Source organism: Lactuca virosa, chromosome 6 (genome assembly GCF_052849685.1).
Source record: "Lactuca virosa cultivar CGN04683 chromosome 6, Lactuca_virosa_CGN04683_v6, whole genome shotgun sequence".
Lineage (NCBI taxonomy): Eukaryota > Viridiplantae > Streptophyta > Magnoliopsida > Asterales > Asteraceae > Lactuca > Lactuca virosa.
The window spans coordinates 64,417,172-64,427,976 of NC_136431.1; the positions used below are offsets into that span (position 1 = coordinate 64,417,172).

At 34.3% G+C, this 10,805-nt stretch overlaps 1 protein-coding gene across 2 annotated transcripts; it reads right to left on the bottom strand.

The window, feature by feature from the left end:
* Positions 1-8,108: 8,108 nt before the first annotated feature.
* On the bottom strand, positions 8,109-10,299 carry LOC145119105 (kinetochore-associated protein KNL-2 homolog). Of its 2 annotated transcripts, XM_079054735.1 has the most exons (7): positions 10,192-10,299; positions 10,022-10,113; positions 9,774-9,918; positions 9,462-9,558; positions 9,192-9,310; positions 8,888-8,998; positions 8,109-8,435 (listed from the first exon to the last, which is right to left on the bottom strand). In XM_079054735.1, the coding sequence occupies exons 1-7, from the start codon at positions 10,246-10,248 to the stop codon at positions 8,349-8,351; spliced, it is 708 nt and encodes a 235-aa protein (XP_078910861.1). In that variant the 5' UTR covers positions 10,249-10,299; the 3' UTR covers positions 8,109-8,348. The 2 variants fall into 2 exon arrangements, with proteins under 2 accessions (XP_078910861.1, XP_078910862.1); XM_079054736.1 differs by lacking the exon at positions 8,888-8,998.
* Positions 10,300-10,805: the final 506 nt, after the last annotated feature.

Here is a 10,805-nt window from a genome sequence, read left to right on the forward strand (position 1 = left end):
ATTGAAAACTTTGGATTTATATTAATTAATATTCACGGTTTTTGTTAATTGTTAACATAATTTTAATTAATATTTACGTTTATTGTTTTTATAGTAATTTTTATATTTTGGAATTTAAAAAAAAAAGTTTGTTAGGCAAAAACATCACCACACATCACTCATAGGCAAATTATGGTAAAAATAGTAAAAGCTTATGTGACGCCTATATGACACACTTTTTTCATATGCAAAATATCATCACACTCTTTAGCCTTAGAAAGTAATAAACCAAAAATAGCAACCATATTAGGGTTGATCGGTTCTTAACTCTTTACAACTTCTTACAATATTTAGAGTTGTTCAAGTGGCGAGTCCATTATATCCAAGTATATGTTGATAACGTTAGATGACACCATATATTTTGGGGAAAATGATACATTAGCCCAACAATATATTTCGAATTTTCTCATTTACTACCTTAACTTATTTACATGCTTTATGAGGGAATAAAGTTGTTTTTTCTGGGTCTAATTTGTCACTTTGGACAAAATGGAAGGGTAACCCGGTTACCCCTTTGCCACATAGACATTTGTTGACTTTGAAAAGTCAAAAAGGACTGTTAGGAGGGGAATCAGCCACAACGAGGGAGAAAGACGATCCCAAGAGGGGTTGTTTACGGTGAGTTGGATGGTGGTCGATGGTCCAAATACCACCACAACAACGATCTCGTCGCTCTACAGCCTCCCACCTCTACATATTAACCTTCAACAATTGGATCATAAACAAGCATTTTGATCGGGAAAAGAAAATCATTGAATCTTGGTCCAAATAGATAAAATATTGGCATATAACAAATGATAACAAAATTTATAACTCCATGCCAACTCAAATCAATATCAATTGCACTAAAACAGTGGTAATAGAATTCATCAAACCTCAAATTAGAATGATATCCAAAAATGTTAGGTACTCATAGAACTTCAATAACAAAAGCTAATAAAATCCAAAAAGAACTTATCTAAAGCCCTCAATAAAAGGGCTGCATATCGACAACTTACTCCTTGTTCTTCAACTTCTCAATTCCTTGTGTCTTCAACTTCTTAATTCGTTATTGGAGGTGGTCAACACGAAAAACAAGCTTCGTAATAGAGTACAAGATCCAGTAGAAGATAAGCGTTGACTCTTGTTGATCAATTTCTGGTAGTGAAGGTGCTCCGATGGTGAGCAGTTCTGAGATTCATAGTTGGGCATCGATTCGTACTTCCAATAGATGACTGCTAGAAAAAAGAGGCAAAAGGGTACATCGGAAAGAAAGGGTTTGAGGAGGCTAGTTGTAACGATGATAAGACCTTTCCTAAGTGCATCAAGGTCGGGGAGAGTTAGGAAGATGATCATGACAGCTTCGGTTGCGACGGTGTAGCCTAGAACCACCCATTCCAACGCCGTTTTGATGGATTATTGAAGAAATATGAGGAATTGGGGGAGGGGGGTGAATGGGTAGGTAGATTAGCAACCAAACAAAGAAGCGATCTTCAATGGCGAAAAGTATATGTGCTCGGTCATAGCTACCACCTCGTGCTTTCAACTAATGACGTCAGAATACATGTGGCATTGTGTATCTGTTATTAGAGGTTAAAATATTAAAAGAGGAGATCTTAACCCACTTTATTCCCTCATAAAGCACGCAAATAAGTTAATTGACTGATTCGGCAAATTCAAAATACATTATTCGGGTCATTTTCCCTATATTTTGATATAAAAGCTATGAAAAATTTATTCCGAAGACTTTTTGGCTAATTAGGTCTTTGCTACTTGTTAGACAATATGGTTATGTATATTGCCCTTGTAGGCATTAATGATACGTCCCTAAAACACGTAAATTCTATTTAATACTTAAAAGCCATTAAAAACTTAACCTTTTAATCTTTAAACTTTTGGTCAACTTCTTGTTTGCTACAGGATGCACACTATTAATCCTCATTGGTAGGTCAATTATTCTTATTAGCGGCTAAAACACATATTCCCTAATCCTAATAATAATTGAGAAATCAATTATCCTTTTAACTTTTATTATATGTATTTTTCTATTCACTAAATCAAGACAAATGTAAAAACAAAAGGGATTAACGGAGAGAATTAATGAATTTTATATATCATTATTTTTATGAGTACGGAGATGAACAAAAACAAAAGATAATTAAGAAAATATTTAATTTTTCTTTATTATTTTACGTATTTGTCTATCATGGTTGTCCGCATCTTTCCAATTTGGTCGAAGTTCTATGGTGTTCTGAAACCACATATCTTCGAGACTTGTAAATGGAAAGCCATCAGTATACTTTTACAATTCATTTGTTTTGAGTAATTAATGTTGGCATCGCTTAAAATGTGGTTCACATATATATAAAATGTAAATGTTTTTTAGTGCTTGTAGCCCAGCGGTATCAGATGGTGTCCTCCCTCTTTGAGGTCGAGGGTTCAAGTCCCGTCGTAGACATAGGTGAAATAGGTGTTGTTAGCTTAGGAGTAGACTAGATTTGTCGGTTCAAAAAAAAAAAAAAAAAAAAAAACATATACATAAAATGGGGTTTGACATCGGGTTTGAGTTAATAGCCATTACATAAAATTTTGCTTGTTGTTTGTATATTTGGTATAATAACACGCCGAGTCAGCCTTCAACATTTGACTTTCGATATATTTCTTTTTCTTTAGTTTCTAACTAGACGTAACCTTGCGTGTTGCGTAAAAACACAGTTATGCGGTTAAAATAAGCTTAGTAAAAGTTAAAAATATGTTTGAATTTACGTTTTAATTTACTCATGTTTTTGGGCATTAACCGAATACTCACCAAGATAACTTTAGGATTAATGGCTTTCCTTTTCTTACATGTTGAAGCTAAGCATGAGTTTACTCGCAAAAAAATCATATTGACTATGAATGCAAAAAATCATAATGACTGAGTTTTAATCTATAAAATATCATCAATTAAACCAGAAATTCTTTGCATTTGCAATCTTTTACATCATATATGTGCTTAATTTGCACCAATTACGTATCCATATTTGTTTCTTTTATATAAATCAGATGAACCTCATATAAGATTCCAGATAAAATCTTTTTACATCTGTATATTAGTTTATATCTGTTAATTCAATAAATAAAATTATTATATCTTGGAAGTTTTATGAAGAAAGCAATGTGGTACTTGAGTGGATTACTCCAAATATAAAAAGTAATTAAACTACCAAATAAATCAAAAATGTTAAAAAGCATTAAGCATGCATCTGGAGATGGCCAGATGGGATAAGGGATTAAAGAGGGAAACAGCAAAGAATACATATGAGTGCCCTTTGTATATTTGTATTTCCTGGAAACCCTTCTATATTTGTTCATAAAGATCAAAGATTCTTACCCACAGTTCATTAATTTCCATTTTTGATGACATATCTAACATCTGCTTAGTAGGATGACCACTGAATTGGATTTTTCAAAATGAGTTCTAAACCCGAATTCAGATTTTTCTACCATCTTTTTCGTCACTAATGATGACAGTTTTGACACTTGCGAAACCTAAAAAAGGAAAGTTTTAGCTACTTGATATCACACAATATGTTATTTTTGTATGGTTTTTGGGTGGTTGATGCTTGAATGAGATTCTAGGACCACAATATATGCAACTTGTGTCTAAGAATCACACCAATAGGTAGTGTAATACTGATTCATTCTGATTGCAAGGTGAATCAAGACAGTTTGAGTTGTTTCCCATTCAAATGTATGCAACTTGCCACCTCTTTCATGAGTGCTATATATTAGGTGTGATTCTCTTTACCAGACAACAATACTCTCTGAACATGTCAAGGACTCGCTAACCCTTCAACACGCAGGTTTCTGCAGCCTCACAAATTGCTAGCATTTGTTGTGTAAAGTCATTGTCTAGCCTACTTGCCCATTTTTTTCCAAAATATCTCCCCTCAAGAATGTTGGTGTGAGTACGTGTATATCATTTCCCATGAGTGCATTTGTCAATTTAAAGAAATAAGTATAGAGGACACTTGTTTTATGTAAACAAACATATATATTGTTCTATCATGAAAACAAATACATGTTATTTCAACAAAAACTTAAAATAGGTTCAAACAAACATTTTGTACTTTCCTACCCTAGATAAGATATCATAATCCATGCGGACAATTTGATTCGACTAGTATGGATCAACACTTTTCAGGAGAGACGTAACAATTCTTATATATTTCGTTTTGATTGCAAAATTCAACGTGAAAAGCGTGTGCACAGAGAGAGAGAGAGAGAGAGAGAGAGAGAGAGAGAGAGAGAGAGAGAGAGAGAGAGAGAGAGAGAGAGAGAGAGAGAGAGAGAGAGAGCTGCTAATTAACTGAATAATATTACGTGTGAGTCAAAACATAATTATCACAATATACTAATTGTAGAGTAATACACATACTGTAATTAGTTCAGGCCACATATATATAATGATAAATTATATCATTCTCCCACTTGCCCGTAGACTATTTACATTAAGACTTCTTAAGTAGGTCAAGTATAAGCTGTATTTCATCCATCTTGACTAAACGAAAATATATACAGTGGCCAAAAGACACAGTCGTATATGTCCAACACTTATCATAAAGTCAAAGATCACATAAGCCCACCATAGTTATATATGAATGTGATATTGAATTATAGTAATATAAGAACATATTGACATCACAAATAATACAATTTGTCATTGACTCACATAATTGTTTACAATATTAAGATAATTAAGTATGGAAAAGTGCAACATAATCGATTTGAAAGATACAATCATATTCACTAATAAAAATAGCCATAATAATCATATAATATATGATATCATATAAATCTATTAGTAATTTCATTCCTAAAACATATTCAATGAACAATTTGGGTCGTAGCTTCTTTATTGGTGAATCCGATATCATCACTACAAGACATACGGGCAATAGGGTGATGCTGTTAGTGGCAACATTAGCCGGACATGATTGGAGTCTTTGCTAAAGCCCATATCGCCGCTAAAAGCATCGCCCTATTACCCAAAACTCCCCACTCGTGTGCTTTCGCTAAAGTCACTCATTGGCAACCATGTAGTAGATCTATCCAACGTCAAAGGTTAGTTCTCGTAACACCAATAGTAGTGTCATGAGGTTGCCGCTAGTGCTCACCAAAATAAGACCCAGGATAAATTCCCCCCAGTTTTTTTATCATCGTTGCTAGCGGCGACGTCAGCTATAGTACCAACACTCAATTGCCCGCATTTGTTGTCGTCGTTATAGCCATTTAACCTAATATGTGTGCTTGTTGATGCAATAAACCTAACCATTGATAAACCTTCTCTATCCAATGGTTGAAATTTATCTTGGCGTTAGTTCGTATTCCATTATTTGTGGCGATGGAAATAGCGGCAACATGTGTCGCCACTAATACCCCTTTTGCCTGAAAGAAATTCCCTCTCCAGTGGTCGCTGCTAAAGCGACTAAATTGGTCCCACGATAGGAGTCTAGTTGTTGAGGAGTGGATTGTCACACAGAATGTCTACGATTCAAAGTCTAGCACATATTACTGGTGTTATGTGATTAAACTCCTACGTGGGCCTTGGGGCAAGTTAACGTGGACGGCTCAGATGGTGCACTTTACCATTTTTATTAAAATGACTAAAGTGCCGTCTGTGCTTGTCACTAAACCCTAACTTCTTTAGATCGTTTTTCCTTCTTCTCCGGTTATACGTTATTTGAATGTTTCGAACACCACCCCCAAAAAAAATACGAACCCTGGTTATGTGGTTCTCCGGAAACGATGAAAGCGGCGGATGGTGGTAACAGCGCCAGTAAGGGCTATGGTTTTCAGTAGAATTTCTAGATTGGGTAACAAAGATACCGATGTTCTACATGTTTGAATCGATAAATGATAGAGTTTCAAGCAACGATAGAGTTCGTTGGCAGAGAAGGCATGGTTGGCGTCATGTTGCAATGGAGTCGAATTAGGGTTAAGGTTTCTGTAATTTTAGGTTACGAATGGAATTAGAAACTTTGAATATCATTAAGGAGACTCGTAATTATTCAAAAGAAACAGTCTTTGACTTCTTGGTCAAGATGATGTGAGCAGTTTGATCCAAAGGGGGAAAACCTATAAAAGAAATAAAATATGATGTCATGAGGTTTCTGTTTTAACATATATTAAAGATAACCATCTTTTTAAGTTTTTGAAAAATAATCACTTTCTCCATAATGCCTAATTCCGGAGTAATGTTCATATTCTGGAGTTTTTTTGTTTTTTGTTTTTTTTTTTAAATTTTCAGAAAAATCTTGACTACTAGAAAACTGAGTAATTACCTACGGCGGTATTCGTAGAAAATCTGTAGGAGCAAGGCGTTACCTACAGAATTCCTATAAAAAACGGGTTGTAGGAAAAAACCCTCGTGGGTAATTTTTTCCTATAAATTACCTACAAACCTTCCTACACATTTCTTACGGTATTTTCTGGGAATCTGTCACTAAATTATGGCAACCATTTTTGGTAGGCAGTCTGTCGCTTCCTACTAAAAAATTTTGTCAGTTTTCTAGTAGTTCTTTTTTTTTGTTTTTTGGGATTCCGAATACTACATTTCGAAATTTTCGATGTCATCGTTTTTCAATAAAATGTTTAACTTTACGTACTAGTATCGTATATAATTCTCATCACTAAGTTTTTTAACTTTTTGTTAATTTTAAGAAAAAAAACGAATTTTTTTCTCGAAATTCTGAAATTGTTTTTCGGATTTTCAACTTGTTCTTGAAATTCCGGTGTTTTTTTTTTCGAAATACGAAATTTTAGTCCGCGATCCGGAATGCCGTTCCGGAATCGTTCAAAAAAAATATTTTTCTTGGTCCGGACTAAATGGTTATATTTACTAAAAAAATTATTTTCTTTCACTTGGCCGTAGACTATTTACATTAAGACTTCTTAAGTAGGTCAAGTATAAGTTGTATTTCATCCATCTTGACTAAACGAAAATGTATACAGTGGCCAGGCCAGGCCCAGTCGTATATGTCCAATACTTTCATAAAGTCAAAGATCGCATAAGTCCACCATAGTTATATATATGAATGTGGTATTGAATTATAGTAATATAAGAACATATTGACATAACAAATAATACAATTTGTCATTGACTCTCGTAATTGTTTACAATGTTAAGATAATTAAGTATGGAAAAGTGCAACATGATGGATTTCAAAGATACAATCGTATTCACTAATAAAAATGGCCATAATAATAACATGATATCATATAAATCTATTAGTAATCCCATTCCTAAAACATATTCAAGGAACACTTTGGATTGTAGCTTCTTTATTGGTGAATCCGTTAAAATGCGATTCATCGCTATGAACACTTTGGATTGTAGCTTCTTTATTGGAGAATCCGTTAAAATGCGATTCATCGCTATGAACACTTTGGATTGTAGCTTCTTTATTGGTGAATCCGTTAAAATGCAATTCATCGCTACAAAAAATACGGGAAATAGGACGATGCTTTTAGGTTTTAGCGGCGACGTTAGCAGAACACGATTGGAGTCTCCGCTAAAGCCTAAGTCGCCGCTAAAAGCGTCGCCTTATTGCCCAAAACTCCCCACTCGTGTGCTTTCGCTAAAGTCGATCCTTGCCCTCCATTGCAAAGGTTAGTTATTGTTACACCAATAGTAGCGTCATGATATTGCCGCTAATGCTCACCAAAATAAGGAGTGGAATGGCGCACATGAGGTCCACGGTTCTGGTACACCCAACATATTACTAGTGTTCTGCGATTAAACTCCCACATGGGCCTTGGGACAGGTTGACATGAATCGTTCAGATGTTGCGGTTTACTATTTTTATCAAAATGACTAAAGTGTCGTCGCTACTCGTCGCTAAACCCTAACTTCTTTAGATCGTTTTTTCCCTTCTTTTCCGGTTTACGCTATTTGTGTCTCCTTCTGCAACTCCATTGATAAAATCCTTTTTTTAGCGACTAAGACCAAGCAACACCACCACCTCCGGTCGCCACCCCCACCTGTCACCTCCGGTTTCAACCACCACCTCATAAGAATCAAAAAGAGCAATCGATGAAAACCAGTATTGTTTTCAAATGGTGGGATAAACCCTAATGGTTCTAGCGATTCGAGTGGCTAGTCTATCCAATACAAAATATCTAATATAAAAAATGCATGACTATTCTCCCTTCCCACTACCCACTAACTACTACTCACGTAACAAACACCAAATTACTAAACTACCCTTCATGCTCCTAGGAATCTAATTTGGTTTTACTGCCTTTCCAAAATTACCCCTTCTAGAACAAGTAAACTTTATTGGGGTTTAGCATCCACCATGGCTCCTGCCACTAACACACCCCCTGCCAATGCCATGATCCCCTGCCACAGAAACTCCGGTAACTTGTCGATCCTTTAAAAAAAAAAAAAAAGGTGTGAGTAACAAGTTGATGAAGAAAAGAGCATTAAGCATCTAATTTCTAGTACTTGTATAAAATTAGTAAGCTAAATATAAAGCCAGTAGCCAACTATAGTATATATTCACTAAACGATTCCAAGTTTAATACACAAGTTAGCAAAAAAGTAAAGCCCAATATTTACTCAACAAAAATGGGCCTCAGTGAGTCACTATAGAATACAAGCAAACAATTCACTTGGGCTTACAGTCTAAAGGATATTATGATTCCACAAAGTGGACATACTTTGTGTTGCTTACATAATTGTTAGATTGCCTTTCCTTTTCCTAGATGTGTGTATCATAAAAATACCTATTATATATATATATATATATATATATATATATATATATATATATATACACATAATTAGAAATCAGAGAGTTGTTAGTAAACCTAGAAGTATTACCAATCCTGCATCATAAACCACTGTTTGGTTGCGCCAGAATTCCAAGGAAGGCAAAAGAACTCTCCCTGATCTAGATCTTTTGCCACTGTAACACTCTGTTTCTGTGGGTCCCTATTTTACAGCAATGTCCCATTAATTTAAAACCACAACTCAATAATCACATTATTCAATTCTCAAACTAATTTCTTTATTTTGAAAATAACAATCTCTAGATTCATCTAACTTTCCATGATATAATGTATTGATATTTAAGAGTCGAGCAGATTGAATCTATAGATGCATATATATAATGAAGAAAACATACATGTGGAGAGACACTGGTAGATTTACTGCTCAAAACTTTATCTTTACAATCTTCAACTCTTGTATTCATATCATGAAACTTGTCATGTTGTTCAATGGAGTGTTTTTCATCTTCGTGTTCTGATTATATGAAGAAAGTGAGAATGTGTATGTGTTGAAGGTTATAGAATTTCATATTTTTGTACAAAAATAAACATTCTAATTGCTAATTCTTCATTTTTGGCTCAAACAGTGCAGAAAATCCAAACAAAAAACAAACTTCGATTAGTACCTGTTGAAACACATTCATCAGAAGATCTTCTTTGGCGACAACTTGTAGAAAATTCTTCCCAATATGAGGGAAAACCAACAACAAAATGATCAAACACCTGTAAATGCAAAGAAACAATATATAAAAATTGAACATCCATAGTGCACATACATACAGCTCATTTTCCATGGCAACTAAACCTATAACAAGAAATTTAACACCAAAAGCTACCAAACATCCATAGTTCTTTGTGAATTATGTTATTTCAGTGAAATGAGAGTATTTCCCTCTCTAGAACGTTATTAGGTAGTAAAGATTGTTTCTTTAAGATACCTCTGAGGAAAATCCACTTCCAAGGGTTTTCTCTTTGTTGATGTAACCTTGCAGAGAGACGCATACACCATCAACAGTCTCTAATTCAAAGAAATCGTACGCCTTGACGATTGGTGCAGAAGAGAAGCAGCGTTCAGCCCGATTCCTGTAATTTCATCAAAGATCGATCATACTTGTTACCTACAAATTTGTTACCAAATAACAAAGTGAAACCCTAGAGAGAGAGAGAGAGAGAGAGAGAGAGATACAGTTGCGAAGTGGAAGTGAGTCCTGAAACCCCTATTGTATTTCTGTCATCGTCTGATTGGGGCTTAGTTAACCACCAGTCTCGCAAAGAAACCTGATTTACAAATCAGGGAAATGCATCGGTGAAGGAAGAATGGCTGAAATTTAAGGAGAGAAGAAACTTAAAACTTACTGATTTTTTGAAGTGAGAACGAGAAGGGGGTGAGCTGTCGGCAGCATCAAACGCCATTGAGGGGAGATGGAACGCAAAACAAGCGGGAAGAGTAATAGCTACCGAGAGCCTCTGTACCCAAAGAAAAAAAAAATTAAATCTCCCTGTCTTCCCTACTAAATAATAAATAAATACTTATAAAATTAGTATTTTTCTTTGAAACTCATGCATTTGAAACCCCCATAAAAATTTGCAAACACCTCATGTATTTGAAACCTCCTATTTTAATGAATACCACTCAAAAATCTCTTAATAATGATTAACAATTCAAAAGTTTTATAACTTATATAATATATTTAATAAACAATTAATGGATACTCTACTATAAAAAGATCAATCTTTCTGAGTAGACACACAAATACAAATCATATACAAATTTCACAAAGAAAACAAGTTTAAAGTTTTTTGTGTTGGGTTGAGGGCTTTGAACAATTTTTTGAGCCATGTTATTATGTTGAAGTTTTAAATTTGTAAGTTTGTTATATACTAATTCTTTTTTGTATTTTCTTGATTTAAGTATTCTTTTAAAAATATCATTGTATGTTATGGTTGAAATTTTAATGTAAATTAGATTA